The sequence below is a fragment of the Pundamilia nyererei genome, unplaced genomic scaffold, assembly GCF_000239375.1.
Source record: "Pundamilia nyererei isolate P.nyererei 1_Seehausen unplaced genomic scaffold, PunNye1.0 scaffold00012, whole genome shotgun sequence".
Taxonomy (NCBI): Eukaryota; Metazoa; Chordata; class Actinopteri; order Cichliformes; family Cichlidae; genus Pundamilia; species Pundamilia nyererei.
Genome location: NW_005187413.1, coordinates 2,996,093 through 3,012,706, shown reverse-complemented (window position 1 = coordinate 3,012,706; position 16,614 = coordinate 2,996,093). Strand labels below are relative to the sequence as shown.

Sequence of the window (16,614 nt, the reverse complement as noted above, 5' to 3'; positions counted from 1 at the left end):
ATTTTCATCGCTATGTCAACATCAGAGTGTTAGTGTGCTAATAAAACAATAAGCAGAAATGTTACCCGGCCCAGTTCTTTGTCTTCCAGTGCCAGCACCCCTGTACTCTCTGTAAACAGCTTCACCTTGACAGCAGGCAAAGGGTGTGTAGTGGTGAAGTCACCTTGGGTCCCCCAGCTGAAACAGACAACAAAAAGCACTCCAGAGGTTAGTTTCCATGACACCACGGTGAGTCCATGTTCCCATCAATTGTCATTTTTAATTGCTAGTCAGTCTGGGAGACAGATTTCACCTTAGTTGCAGTATTTTATATGTAAATTACACCGAAAATGTCAGTAAACAATTTCAAATTCAAATCAAACCGTTTTCAGATGCTTTTTGCTTTAATCAAATAAATTCAGCTGAGCCTCCTGGGACTGAAGCATACAATGCAATGTTTATGCACACAAACACTCCAATCTTTTGTATCACAGGAGAAAGATAGAGGTGGTCTGATTGAAGGAATTAAAAAAAACAACGATTACGGCAAAGTCGCATGAACTTACAGTAAGTCAAAGTCAGGATAAAACAAACAAGATAGCAGACACAATTTATTTGTTCTGACTGTTGTTCTCTGTCAGCAATAAATAAACAAACAGTCAGAGACCAGAGAATAGTCAAAATCAATGTATCTTTTCTACTTGATTTTTGTGACTCAAAAGTAAGACAAGGATCTTTAAAATGCTTAAAATCTATATAGAGACAAACTGCAACTGCAATATTTTTGGTACTGAAGATTTCTCGAGTCGATTTGTAGTCTGTTGATATTGTGAGAAGTATCAATTTATCAGTTGCAGCCGAGTGGTCCACGTGGAGAGCAAAACAGGAACTTCTAGCTGTCTTTAAAAGAACAAAACAAAACGTGTCCTCGTTCATATTTGTATTATAAATAATTCATCCACGGGAGGGATTGGAGCCAGTGAGAGGCAGTAAACACTCTAGACAAGTTGTGAATCAATCTATAGTCCATCATGACTTGTTCCAGCCAGACTGGAGTAGTCTGGTCACAATGAAAGTTGCATACTTGAAACACAAAAGAAAGAAAGAAAGAAAACACACTTTAATTTACTTCAGTATCTACTGGTATCAAAGGTGTCATTTAGTTATTACCATTTCTACCAGGACAGTAAGTAAACTGACTACATATTAGCCCTAGACACTGAAATCATGTGATTTCCAGCATTCTCCACGTTTCATGGGTGTGCAACATTTGCAAAATGTGCACAGCAGCCAGGCAAATACTTTCACGCACACTTACAGCCATCACAGCCACACACTAACATGCCATTAGTGTAGTAGCTACTCACTGTAAGTGAAGACACAAAGTTCACCAAAGTAAACTGCAAAGGAATCACCAGACAAACATTTGTAACAACAAACCTAATTAGACCCTTAAATCACCCTCACCCAGCTGAACATGGACAAAGAAGCAACAAAGGCAAAGGGGCTTCAGCGATCCAGAGCTTATAGGCAGCCATGAGCCAGCAGCCTCAGTGTGAGCAGTACAAGGATCAAAGCAGTTTCAAGGTATCTGCTGATACTTATACACATACTGGAAAATTAAGAAAATTTAAAAAAAAAGTCTGACATCTGTTTTGTTGCATAAATTCATTGCTCCTGCTATTGTTTTCTAAGCTAAAATATGTGAGATAAAGGTGGCTGTACAGCAACTCATCTTCATTTAATAGAATAAAATAGAGCAGAATAGAATAGGACTTTTTTAATCTCTTGGGGAAGTCCCCTCAGGGACATCTTTCCCGAAGCATAGCACTATATTTTCAGTTGTTTTATTGAGAAAATAAGTTATTGCATTAAGAGAAATTAGATGTTGTTTTGCATATGTTGTCATTTACAGCAAAGAAAGGCAAAAATGACTATTGACAGGTCACACTTAGGAAAGTTGGGAATCGGCTAAGAAAATATCCTAATACAAAGAGTGTTTTAAAACAGTAAGTATAGTTGAGGTTAACGCAGCGCACTACATCTTAGTGTATATATCTATATATATGTAGTTTCCCATGTAGGCTTGAAACTCATTACTATTTGCAAATACGTTCAATTTACTAGCAAGGCACCATTTATCAATAGACTATGTAAGATCTCGGTCTGAGACTGTGCTTAGGGAAAGGCCTCACTGGTCAGATACCCCTGGTACCAAACTGAGAAAGAAAGAAACAGGTTGAGGCAGGTTGGGGTAAATGAAAAGTAATATACATGTAAGTATGGCTCTATTTCTGAACTTCTAAGTAACTATATCCAACTAAAACTGGTTAGTGTTGTGCATATATGCCCTAGAAGCCTACAGATGGATGTCCGGGTGTTGGAGGATCTGAAATAGCAGGAAGCAGTCCAGAGCGGCAAAAGCAGCTTGAAGCGATGTGGGATTTTGCAGTGTTACTGTGAGGGTGTGTTTGGTACAGTATATGATGTGAGGAGTGAGAGTGAAGTCTTACAGCTCACTTCTGAAATAGCTCAGAGCTTTTGCTTCATTAGATATCTGTCAGTGACTCAACATATTTGCCTTAGGCTATGGCACTAGGATACTTCACCTGTATGTATCGTTTAATATAATAATTAGGCACCATGTTTTGACAGGTAAGGTAATGTATGAGACTGTATATCTGATTCTGCAGAATTAGTTTTGAAATGTTTAGTTTAAACTGCCATTCATGAGTGTGGCAGTGTTTACAAAAATATTAAAATAAGCTATCATTTAACAGCAAGCCATTAATATCAAACTGGAATCTCACCAGCTATGCTATGCACAAGCAAGAAGAATGACAAGAAACTAAGCGGTTTGTTGCAATCATAGGATACAACATATATAAGCCTCTGTTATCTCTCATTGTCATCTATAGCTGCTAACGTGCCAAAGCTGCCTCATGAAGCTTTAGCAATACAACATGAATGCCATGCTCTAAGTTCTCACTCTGCAGCAAGACACGACAAACATGGTGTCAGTTTCCAGTCTAGAAAAGGATTTTTTTCTTGTAAGCGTTTCTAACATTCATAATTAATTGCTGCTTTATGTACACAAAGATGTTGCAGACACAGCATGTAGAGGAAGAGAAGAAGAGCTGGTGACTGACAGTGAGGAGTGACTGTGAGCTGTGTTGATTTCAGATGGAACCATTGTACCAGCATGAAGGTGACCTTGTGGCTTATTCTAAGGTCTATTAATGGACGTGCAAGCGCTACCCTCCTGCAATTTTTTCCTACAAAATATGATACAACTATGTGCTTGCTCAAATGGGTCAAATGAAAAAAAATCTGAGTTACAAAATTACGAGAGAATTAAATGAATGTCAAAACATTTATCGGCTCATCCGAGTTAAATCAGAACCACGATAGTCAGTTCAATGTCAGTCTGAGCACATGGCTGCTGAACACATCCAATTATTGTATGCAAATATCCTGTACATTAACACATTTATCTCATATAGGTCTTTGCAAGGTTTTTTGTGTATACTTGTTTGTGCTGCATATAAGCAACCGCACACGGTTGTGTTTAAGTCACTACAATAATTTCTGGGAGGCTTACCCTAACCTAAAAGCAACTTTAATGTGCGGGTTGCTCACAATACTGTAAATAGCTTTATGTCCCCACAACATATGGAATATGCTGGAATACACACACACACACACACACACACACACACACACACACACACACACACACACACATTACCCTTGCCTTGTTCTCCTCTAATCCGTCCCCTCATTCATGTCCTTCCGTCTCTCTTCATAAAATGGTTCTTAAATTAAGGAGATCAGAGGAAGACATTTGGGCCTTAAAATAGCTCAAATTTGCATGAATGTTTCATGGACATTTATCTTGTATCTTGTACTGTGCAGTACTGGTTAATTAGAGGAAAAAGGGTAGATATATTTAGCAGCAGATATATTTTTCATCACCACCGTCATTGTTGTTAATCGAGTCTAATGAACTGGTAACAAGAAGGGAAGCAATGGAATGATTTAGGATATGTACAAACCATGGGGAATTTCACAGAAGGGAACTATGTTATGCCATTTTGTATTTAACATGCTATGGGATTTTTACAACCCTCAACCAGTCAAAAACGTTGGTTTCAGCTGTAGATCATAGCTTACTCCAGCAGCTTTAATAATAAAGATCTGTGCTGTCCCATGAGTCTAGAGATTTACTGTTAAGACAAATTTTCCTTAAACCCACTTTTATTAAAGGTGGAACATGCATTAGGTTCTATATGTGTAGACTTCTACAAAAGCAACCCCCTCCTCCACCCAGACAAAATCATTACTAACGGGTCACCAGAAGTGTGTGGTCTCTGATACTTTCAGTTCCAATTTAAAATCAAAGAGAAACACAGCATTTCTGCTTCAACTTACTCTGGAAAAATGATAGGATACACAGCTGTGCTTACACACACCTTTGTCCCAACTATACATTATACATAATGATGCTAACATGAATCTATAGCATCTATAGTACGCAGATTGAATTTAATATAAATCTAATAAACATAATAATATTATTTGAGTACATCAATAATATAATGGGCTAAAAAATGCCTTGTTTGGGAAGCTACTGAGAATCGCCCTGATCCATCAACAGAGTGCAGCCTGGGCAGGTCCACTCACTTGACTCACTCAGTCTGGCTTGAATGACACCACTTAAACAAACTACTGAATACAAAGAAAGATAATCAATAAAAATGAAGAGGAGGTTATTTCTCTGTTTCTTTTGTCTATCTGTGAGTGACAAAAGAAAAGGCGAAAGAAGAGGAAGAGGAGAAAAAGGTAAGGCAATTCTGAATGGCATAGATAATAATGAGTAGATAGATAATTTATAACATAATGAGAATTTTTGTCTAGGGCTCCCACAGACTCTAGACTTGCTGCTGCCCATCAATCCCGATGATCGTCTTCAAAAACATAAGCGGTATGCATCGAAGCATAATGTGAATGCCAGGATACAGTGTTTCCCTGTTCCACTGTTTATTTTCTAAATGTGCAGTCCCCCTCCCCAAGCCAGTACAAGTGTACAGAGTCTGAAGAAGACTTCATTTAAATTGCAAGACAAGCCGGTCTATGTCTCTGCTCTGCATTCACACAAAGTCTAGTTATTGAGAATCTTTTTCACAGGGTTATGTAAAGGTTGTGTGTGCTTTAAAAATGACTGCTATGAATAAAAGAATATCAAAAAATATGTTTAAAAATATATCTCTTGTTCTCGCTATTGATGCTTGCACTTCTCATTCGCTTTCTATCTTCCTCAACTGCTGTTCACTTTCTCTCTCTCTATCTCACTGAACCAGGAACGAAAGCCTAAGTTTGAATGTTGCATTTCTAGATAATACCCCAACAACTGCTGCAAATCATATAATCATCATTAAGTGCAGGTATTTTCCATATATAGGTGTTTGAGATCTGAATTTCCTGCCCTGGTCCACAAAAAGAAAAAAGGTTTCAATTGAGAAAATAAGCAAACTCGTGTTTTGGTAAACTTCACAGTGCTTTTCCATTTCCTTTTAATGCAGTCATTTACATACAAAGTGCCTGTGAAAGAGAATGAGGAACACTAGAGAGAACACCAAGAAGCCACTGGGTTGTGGGAGAGTTTAACAGCATACGTTTAGAGTATTTTTCTCAGAGCCAATTAATTTCTCAAAGTGTGGTTCAGCATGGATCTTACATTACACTTCGTGTTACCATTACATAGTTTTGATCGCAAAGCTCAAAACCACAGATGGCTCATCTAAAGGAAACAACAAAAATCAATTATTAACACTTCATTAACATTCATCTTCCATTAAACCAGAGGTTTGACTTCAGAGATTCCTCAGTAGGCATCAGTGCCTACGCTCTACTGATTTGAGTTACATTATTAAGGTATTTGTCATTCATATATATGCATGTGGAAAACCATGCAGGTGCGTGCTAAGGCTCTTACGTTGGCTTGGATGCCTCTGCCTGGTCAGTCTGGAGTTTCTCGCCTCCCTCCACCTCCATGGTGCAGTAAACAATCCTGTTTGGAGCCAGTGATTTCAAGCCCTGCACTTCCATGATCACCACCTGGGAAGCATAGACACCTCAGTGGAGGTTACTGATGTAAAGTGATTTATCTGAACGAAGTTTAAAAAGTCAGCATCTTATGAGCAGCTAGCAGTTCTAGGCAGTAATTTTTCGAAACAGTATGCCAGCCACAAAGATGATTTAAGCTTACGGCCAGTGCCCTCGTTGTACAAAAATGTAGATTGTAGTTGATTTTTTTTTTACTGGAACAGGCTGTAATAATTTCAGATTTCCTTCCAGTGAAGTATAACTCTCTATCATCAAAAGTGCTAGTAGGAATAATCTGTCACATCAGGTCTTATATTCACTCTTTAATAACTCTGAACACAATATAGAGATAACACTGCCAGAGGTAACTCTTAAATTGTAACCATGAATTTCAAATGGGAGAGCCAAAGGCAGAAATATGTGCTGGCAAGACAAGAGTTTACTTAGCAAAAGTATTTCTTAACTTTCCTGTATATTATGCTGTTTGTTATCTAGTCATCTTGCAGATTTTGCTTGGGGGTTTGGGGAGGGGGGGTGCACTCAAAATAATTTAAGGAACACTTAGAAAATGCATCAGATCTCAATGAGAGAAATATCATGCTAGACATCTTTACTGATATGGACTGGATAACGTGTTGTGAAGAAAACGATGCCACATGGTTTGATGAAAATGGAAATGATCAACAAGGGGTTGAATTTAAAAACACCCAATAACCAAAGCCAAAAATGCTGCAGCAGGCTAATCCATTGTGCTCAAATTTCATTGCAGCACCAACATGATAGTTTGCATGGCTTAACAACATTGCGGCATGCTCCTAAACAGCAGACGGTGTGCGAGGGGATCTGCTCCGGGATCTGGGATGTGCAAATCTGGAGGAGCTGGACTACCTGTGCAACCTCTACAGGGCCCAAGTATCGCCTCATGCTGCCAGTTGTGACACTAGCCTTAATCAAATGCAAAACTGGGAAATAAACTGTAAGAAAACAAGAGGAGGGAAAATATAGTGTCCTCCACCTGTAAAATAAGTCCTCATTTGGGGGTTGCCTCATTGTTGACCCTCCAGTACAATTTCATTAACACCAAAGCAGCTGAAACTGATTAACAACCCCCTCTGCTACTTAACTGATCAGATCAATATTCCAGAAATGTAATTGCCTTGATGATGTACTCTGATTACAAGGTGTTCCTCTAAAAGTTTTTTGAACAGTGCATGAAAATCTTAACATCTGCTCTTTCTATGTACTCAACGCAGGAATCAAGTGACTTGTTGTGTATCACAAGTGATTCCACCTCGAGTTTCTGAAGAGGTGAATTCTTTCAGCGATTGGAAATAAACTTGGTGCTTTACCAAAGACCTATCACAGTGCCACCTCACAAAAACACATACTTCTTTTGCTACTGTGCAAATAATTTCAGACTTCAATCTCTAGAGTGGTGTGCCAAATTGTTTGTGAGCAAACAGAAGAAGCAGGGTCTTATTCTTCTGCACATTATGTACTTCCTGATTCCAAAATAGCACCGCATCATAAGAAGTGAGGTGCGATAGCTCCCTGTTCCATGGTAATAGCTCATCTCAGACAAGCCGATAACAAGATGACTCACATTTCCCGTTAAGGAGCAGGTAAAAGGGGTTTTTTGTGTGTATGTGTTTATGCCAGTCTGCTCTTCGCACGGCATCTGTTCAGTCCCCTGAACAGGTCTGCTGTGTGTTTCTATACTTAGTCTGAAGTAGTTGATACAAGTTATGAATTAAAAGTTATGTTGTAGACAGATGCAGTTTTGCATTTATATGACAGTTGGCTATATGTCAGATATCCATTTCACAATACCATCATCGAGGTGTCTGATTAGTCCTAGACTCATTCTGACATTCATAAAGAGCTGGCTCGAAAAGGAAGAAGATACAAGGATGTCTCTGAAAGAGAAGTCCTTGTATCTAATTCAACAGGCTATTACCTGCTGTATTCTCATAATAGCACAATCAGATGTCACACTGACTTAATAACAAGTAAATTAAGGACTATTTAATGTCAGCTGCATCAGACACTTGTGTTCTCACATGCATCTCCGTAGGGTCTATCCCTAAACCTTTCTAAAAGTCTAGAACGGTTTAGGGATGCAGCGAATGTGTGAAAATAGTTTATTTTCTGTAAATATCCCTACTTCTTTTGAGTGCCTGAAACATTTGTACAGTACTCCATCTCAAAACCATCGAAACTTTGTAATGCTTGTGATTTTCACATATTGATCATCACACACTCATATCTAGTATCTAATTACCTCTAAAGTAAAGGACAGGACCACATCAGATTTGGACAGCGTGTTCTCATCCTCTTGGCCCATATCGATGATAGAGGTATTGTGTCCCCGCTTCAGCTTCTGGAGTTTAAACTCCCCGCCCTTAGACACAGGCATGCTCTCCAAGTTGGCCATCAGCTGATTCACTGAAGACTTGAGTTCCTCGATGAACATGGCCTCCATCTCTTTAGATACAAATTTGGGGAACTTTCCACCCTGTTGACAAAAATATAAAAAGGCTCAGAAGAGAACTACAAGTCGGGTAAAATAAAAATGATAAAAATATCAAAGAAAGGTTCATTTACGTCAGTTTAATTAGTTTCCTATAGCAATGCTAATTATGTGTAAAGTAAATACAGCAACATTTGTAAATACTGCCCATACACTACTCTCTTCCACTACGATGTTTATAAAAGTTACACCATATTGGCAACATATTAACTATATAACAAAGCATGAATTCCCCCGCTGAGTCTGACTCACTCTGGCAATCTGGTCTGCCATCTGAAGACGACCATCCAGCTCTCGTCTGATCTGTGCAGCCTGCTCATCCAGGTTGTCCAGCTATTGGTAACCAGAGAAAAGCAAGTCAGTTGAATCCCACTAGGTACTGCAATGCTTTAAATGTGAAATATTATCATTATTGTTACTGTTAATAATGACTTGCTTAGGTTGCATAGGAATATAGGTATTTAGCCAGTTTTGTTGGAATGTCATGGCAACTGACGAGGTGCACGTACGCTCATGAGGAACCAGACAGGACCTGCACGGCATATTGCTCTTATTGTATACAGCCAGATAACAGTTGTTGGTGGTAATACACAGAGAACTGTAGTAAACACAATGACATATAGCACAATAAATTTGATATGTTTATCAGACCTCGAGGGCACATGGTCTAAGGAAACAATCAACACTGATACAGCAGGAACACATTTATTTCTCATTTCACGCAGTCTTCCTCCATGTCATGCGCTGCCACATACATTTCCTACAATGTAATTTGGGCCACAACAGTTAAGTGAGATTAGAAGCAAGTAATGCCACCTTGAACTGCTTTGCCTTGGACAGAAAATATGAGCACGTTACAGAGATCTGGTAAGCTCCCTAGATTTTTATTTTTAGTTTTATTATTAAACTTTCAGATTTTCACTTCAGGAACAGCTGTTGCTGAGTCAAGTCACATGGCCCGAGGTCTTATGCTGGTCTTATGCTCCCTGTGGAGTCACATAAGGCATTGCTTTCAGTGACTCAATTTGAGTGAATGAACTGTGAGGCTGTAGACTTGGGACTCGGACTCAAGTCGCACTGGATTCGCAAACACAAGGACAGTCAACTTGACTTGGTGTTGCTAAAATACTGAAAAACACTCTACTGAATGTGGATTTGTCTTTGAGCTCTGGCAAGCTGTCATAAATAATTAATGACATAACAAAGATGTGGGCAACATCGGCTCACGCACACTTTCAGCTGCAGATGCTGGAAGCGGAACAAAGAAAACTCTAAATTTAGATAATTAAATTTAAGGTACTGGATAATTATTGAGAGGCCTTTTTTTTTTTTTAGCAAGTATCTAATTTATCACAAGAAACAGAATAAAGTAAAAGTTGTAAACAAAAAAGCTACTATTACTAAAAAGTACTGCGACACTGGTGGAGCTGTTGTTTATTGTACATGGTACATAGATTGGTTCTTATAAAGCACCTTTCTACTCTATCTGAGCAATTGAAGACATGCACATGCCTCATTCACATCCATTCAAGCCTAAGTGCCTTCTAACATTTACACACATTCACGCTCTGATGGATGCATCGGAGAGCAGCCAGTATCTTGCCCAAGGATGTTTGGCATGCAGACTGGAGCAAGGGATCGGACCACCAACCTTCCGATTACTAGTTGAACTAGTTTATGGGAATACAGCATAGCAACTGTGCGTGGGCGCTCATTTGGTTACAATTAGCTGTTCGGGGCAATTGTTTTTATTTTTATTTATTTATTTATTTTTTCCATTATGACACACATCCTTTGCTATTACTGCTCAGCCCACTCTCAGTACATCCAATGTTAATGACGCATCCATTTTCTTAAACACTGATCCAATTCAGGATCATAAAGAGGCAGGAGGGTATCTCAGTATTGCTCCCTGAACAGGTGACAAGTGTATCACAAGGCTAACACAGAGATGCTAACATTAACACCTACGGCCGATTTAGAATCACCAGTTAACATAACAAGCATGTGGGACACCCACCTCTGCTGTCCACTGCATTAAAACTCCAGGAACGTCCTGCTATAAAGTGACAGCACTAACCACTGCACCACTGTGCCACCATTAATAATGAATTACCAAAATCAGTAAGCTGCTGCTTTCTATTGTTCTAGCATCCCAAATTAAATACATGAGCTTGGGTCATTTGTTTAATTGAGTGCTTTCACTCTTATCGCAGGTTCATTCACATTATAGCTTTTGGTGTAGATGTGCCATGGTCAAGCTGCACATTTCAAACAGCTGATCTTAAATTGATGCCTCGGGAAAAGGCTAAGCTGGGTGGGCCAGAAGAAATGACAACAACAGTGATAAAGAACAGCTCTGTCTTGAAATGAGCCATCCAGAACGTTTTCTGGTGCACAGGATCAAAACGAGAGATAACGCAACTCATTTACAATATTTGAAAAGTGCCTCGACTGGACAACATTAGATGCAGGCCTGACATCTGTTCGCCTAAAATTTGCCCCAGAGTAATGATAAGCAGAGAAATCTGCGTCTTTCTTACATCAATAATGAATGAGAGTTTTATATTAGCTGACACGAGGATGTAGTGGAAATGGCTGATGTCTTTTTCATGCACTGTGCTTCTGCATGTTTCACTCCTTCAGTTATTCTCTCAGCCAAAATGTCTCATTCTTGTCAGATTTGATGTTGTGACTCACCAGTCAGCACCGTTCCCACTATGAGGTCTGCAGCCTAATTGAGATGGGGTGTTTTTTGCAGCACAGTTGCACCTGGGGAGCCACAAACCTCTCCACCCAGCGGTGTGGTGTGCGTGAGTTTTACAGTGAAAAATAAAAATCAGCCCCGTCTCACCAAGGCACTGTTAAACTGTAAAATTCTTGAGGTTTACATGAGCATAAAAACTGGTGGGAAAATGTGACGCTACAGTTTTCGTGGCACACACATACCGTATCAGAGATTTACTTTCAAGAGAAAGTAAATCTCTAGAATAAAAATACTTCAGTTTGCCAAACATACAGGACAAGAGACTGTCGATAAAAACATTGCAAAATTGTAGAAGAAACCTGTGATCTCTAATATTTCAATGCACAGCAGGAGCATGAGCTGCACTGTAATAATATAAGTTCTTTAAAATATTTTATATTTCTCACTGTCTAAAAAAACCATTCAGTTATTTGAAAATGTGGCAATACTTTTTCCAACTATATGTCCCTTATTGGGTTAAGTGACTTTCAATATGACAAGCTTGAAAATAACATGAAATAGTGCCCCAACAGAAGCAGGATACCATAAAATATGCAACGCATATAGCATGGTGTTCTTGAGAGGGGTAATGTATCACAGTCAATTTTTGATTTTATCACTAACAGCCACTTGGTCTCACCAGCTGAGCTCCCGATTCTATTTGTGATAACAGTGCTTTAAACTCCTCTGGTCTCCTGCTAATGGGATGCGTGCCAGACCTGACCTCTCTGTGCCTTATGGTATTTCACTCACTTATATTACATTAACAGGCCTTGTCTTTCAGGCTTTGCCATATTGATTCTTCGCCCCTTCCAGCAATCCTTTCTAAGAGAGAATGAGGTGAAGTCACGGTGCAGCCATTAGAAGCAGAGGAGGGGTGTAGTAAGTAACACACAGGAGGGAAAAGACTGACACAGATACCCGTGGTCACGGTCTGTACATTGAAAAAAAGGCAATACATTTTAGAAGCTTAGTCATGCAATTAATGGAATATTGTTTTCATTACTGAAATGTGTTATCAGTTTGTAATATATTCAGATGTGTGTTAAATGGTGAACTGTCAAGTGTGGTGTGCTACCAGTGTTGGCCACTGAACAGCCACCCTACTACATAACCCAGAGTTCCTGTTTAGTAGAGCACATAATCAGACTTTGCCACCAGCTGCAGCAGAATGTCTGCATTAGAAGCACAGCAGTACTCTGCCACGCTGAGACTCTTAAATGATGGAGAGCATCCTGTGGCAGGAAATATCATGAACCAGAGTATTATTTTCATTGTCCAAGAGCAAAAAACCCCCAAAAACAGATTTATCCACAGCCATAGCTCTGAATGATCCTATATGCTTTCCTTTCCCTTCTTTCCCTGCTGCTGCTGGTCTTGTGCTGCCTGTCAAAACGCTCAGAGATCTGGGTACTGTTGGACTGCGGTGCAAGCGACATCTGATTCTTGCAATCCCAAAAGAACAGCCTGGAAATTCAGCAGCTCAGCCTGTTAGTGTCTGACGCTGCATTTTTATTGTATGTGTGCTGTGTGCTTTCCCCCTCCTGCTAAATCCAGAGAATACGACGGACCTAAACCCATATGTCAAGGAAATATCTCTTCACAGGAAAATCTTTTATAAGTGAAATTGAACAAGGCATTAACACATATTTTATTACAGATATGTGTAAATTGCAGTTCATCTGCAAAATTGCTAACATGGAAAGAGCACGTGAATCTAACGGGTGCAATGTGAAGGGGGGGATGGGGTCGCATTTCTCCTGTTACTGTCATCTCTGCCCTGACAGCTTTGAAAAGGAAAGACAGTGCTTGCTGTGAAAGGGGAGGAGAGCTGATGGAACTAACAGCCACCACCTACTGAGGCCCACAGCACCCCAATCTTATCAAGCCTACAACTACTGAAAGGTCACTATTGTCAGTGGCTCTCAGGGACAATATAGGTGGACAGGTAATCTCATATAAATAAGACTGGCTAAAAGGTAAATTTCTGTCTATGTTACAGCACCATTGCAGCTAAATAAAGGTGACACTTCCTCAGTGTTAGCTAGACTGACAGCAGGTTAAAGGTGACAGAGCAGAAGCAGGCGGGTAGTTAACAGCTCAGCTGATAACACATTCCCAGGTGGATGCTGGGACATTAGCGGCAGCCTGTAAACATTGCCAGAGGCAGATTTTTATAAAGACCAAAGACAGGGCGGGCAGGGCTAGATCGGAGCTAGATGGGACCTGCAGGACTTGAAGCTGTCCTATATTTAGAACTGCTGCTGTGTGCATCAATGCGTTTGTGCTTTATGTGTGTTAATCTGCACGATGTGAGAAAAGGCTGTAGTTATTTGAGCGCACCATCGTGCAAGGTACCCCAGTTAGAAAATGTAATTGCAACTACATTTTTTTTTTCAAGAACATACATCTCATTTCTGCTCATCTTCAACACAGTGCCTTGTTCTTAAAACCTAGGGACACCTCAAAACAGGAAGTAGGCATGAATTATATTCACCCTGAGTCCTAAAAAATGATTTGAGTTATTAGAGATAGACTTGTATACAAATACAAATTCACATCAATGGGCTCCTGCTTACAGCACTTAACAACACATAAGATATGTTACGTTACACTTATTATATGAGTGTTTAAGATTGTAACTCTACTTTTCAGAAGCCTTGATAAGAGCCTTGAACTCGAAGCATTGCACAGAAATCATTTTATGGAAGCTGTTTGACATGTGGATGAATCTGTTTTCAAACCTGTTGCATGATCTTTTTAAACCAGGTCCAGCCTATTATACATTGTGATGGGCATAGCTTTTTTGATCTTTATAGCTGACCTATAATAACTCTATCAACAGAACAACACTTAATTGCAAGTTGGTGCTATGATGTAAGTGATTTTGATTACGTCCATGCCTTATTTGGCAGTGTACTCTATATGAAACAATGGTGGAAAATTTGGTCATAGGGCTTTTTGGCAAAAGCATCCTAGAGCTAGAGTGAACCCCATTAGAAGCAGGCAAAGCTGGTGCTCAAGCACAGCAACGCTGTAGCCAAAGTGTGCCGTGAAACAAGGGCAGTCTGTCTCAGAGATAAAGGCTTGTGTTGCCTGAGAAACTATCAGCAAGAGTAGGCGGGAAGGTCATCACTCAGACAAGGGAAGAACAAAAGCTGAGATCGGAGAGAGCTGAGCTACGGCAGATGGAGACCTTCAGAAAAAACTTCACTATCAGGGTTTCCTAATATGTTTTGCAACCTCCAGAGAATATGGGATGGAACGGTATGGTAGATCTTTGAATGCAAGAAGCTGAAGTAAACTGAGCTTGGATTCAATGCAATCTGTGGCTAGAAAACCAAAACAGGCTACAGAACCACATCAATATCAAGGCTATTCTGTAAGATGGAAGTGTGAGAGAGGGCCCATCAACATGCAAAAGCCTCCCCGGTTAGTGAGTGTCTCTGGATAAAGAGAAATGACTCCACATGGGTTTCCAAGTACTGATTTCTGCTTATAGGTAAAGCTGGGATGCTCAAATGCATCAAAGCACAGAGGAAAAACAAGAAGATGTCACGACTCACTTGGTGTTCCCACAGAGAGTTGGCACCATGTCTTAAGGACTGGACTTAGGGAATATTTCAAGCTAGGACTATAAAATAGTCTATTAGTACACTTTTCAGGAAAAGAGGTTGTTATTTTGCTGCGATAATGGAGATTTGGAAAACATGGAAATAGTTTGTTTTATAGTTTTCCCATATAATAAATATTGTCTATATTCCATCCACACATCAAGCTTTACATCACTGCTTTTTCAGCTAAGAGGTGGCTTGCCAGGCATAGCAAATGCTTTCATCCTCTCCCAATCCTGTGTGGAGTGAAGAGGCTCCATTACGCCATTATATCAGCAACAGGCTAAACCAGGAAGAGCTCAGGCCTCATTTCCCAACTAACAGTTGCTGACATAACAAATTTAAGGGAAAAAGGAGGGATCTCCTTTAAAAACCTGTCAAAGGCAAACTGATTGGAATATCATCTTTCGCTCTGGGTGGGTGTCTACAGGCCATGATTTGCAATTCTTCAGAGGGGAAAGTTTCATTTTGTTTGTGCTTTTCTTCTTATTCCCAGGCTTAGGTAATTTAATCAGTCGCTCGAGATTAGAGAATCATTTCACTAAGTGAGAGCCCATTGATGTGAATAAATATCAGTGATTAAAACAACTCAGAATGAGAATCTGCGAGCAGTGGTAGCATTACTCGTGCCGAAATGATTTGTCAGCTAATTACTTCAGTTCCTTCAGCAACTAGGTTCCCACCAAGCTCTACAAGAGAGTAAGAACTTTACCGAGCAGTTGTTGACCTGAAAGCGTGCATAATGCCATCCCTTCATGCTCACTTCTCCTGAGGTGAGTGCAAGAGAAGTGAGTTTCATGCCATTAACAAAAATGCATCAGCCACTAGCAATGGATACAAAATGTCCTGTTGTTAGCTGCAAGAGCAAACATAAGTGCTTATGGGTTGGTTTGATTTCTTTGTTTGCTTGTTTCTGTGTTTTAAATTGTGTTGTAGTTTACACTATCAGCTACTTATCATAGGGACCAAAGCTAAAGAATGCACTGCCGAGGACAGAGACGGAAATCTATAAAAAAGTAAAAATCAATTCCTCAGTTTAAGTCTGCATTTTATTTTCACCGCAGTTCTTCCTGATGGATAACCGATTGTAAAAAGCAACAGACTCTTTTTTTACAAAAGCTATAATTTTACCTTGCAGAACATAGGAGCTGCCGGACTGCTGCTTTAAAGCAGTGTGTTTGTTTCTGGATTTGTGTTACTTCCATAATTTTAACTAATACCTTAAAAAAATTCAGTCACACAATCAAACTAATAGCAATAAAAGCAGGCATCAACTCTTGAGCTAATAAAAAGAAAGAAAGAAAAAACTGCCAAAAGCTGTATTGGCTACTTAAAGTGGGTTTTCTCTGATTTAGGCTTCTGCAGGCAATCCTTGTAGAGCCTACATTACAATGTAACCTACATAATTGGCTGAACTTGTTACCAGCTTTCATGCGTGTGTTGTTTTATGTGTTAGTTACCTTGTTGATTTGCCACATATAAAAGAAGGTGGTGACAGGGTGACAATTACATTTCAAGAGAGGTGCACCATCAGATTATGGTGTAAGTTATGCCACAGGGTTATAACTAGGGGTGGGTTTTAATAATTGATTCATCGATTAAAATCGATTCTGGCTTGGATAACGTGATATCGATTCATT

General features: G+C 39.6%; 1 protein-coding gene across 11 annotated transcripts in view; it reads right to left on the bottom strand.

Moving 5' to 3' along the window:
• Positions 1–16,614, bottom strand: part of cadpsb (Ca2+-dependent activator protein for secretion b) — a 66,197-nt gene that overhangs the window by 29,382 nt on the left and 20,201 nt on the right. For all 11 annotated transcript variants that reach the window (XM_005724473.1, XM_005724481.1, XM_005724474.1 and 8 more), the window contains exons 4-7: positions 8,867–8,947; positions 8,366–8,599; positions 5,975–6,096; positions 66–177 (exon numbers count right to left, since the gene is read on the bottom strand). In XM_005724473.1, the coding sequence (XP_005724530.1) occupies positions 66–177; positions 5,975–6,096; positions 8,366–8,599; positions 8,867–8,947 (549 nt within the window). The remainder of the gene's footprint in view (positions 1–65; positions 178–5,974; positions 6,097–8,365; positions 8,600–8,866; positions 8,948–16,614) is intronic.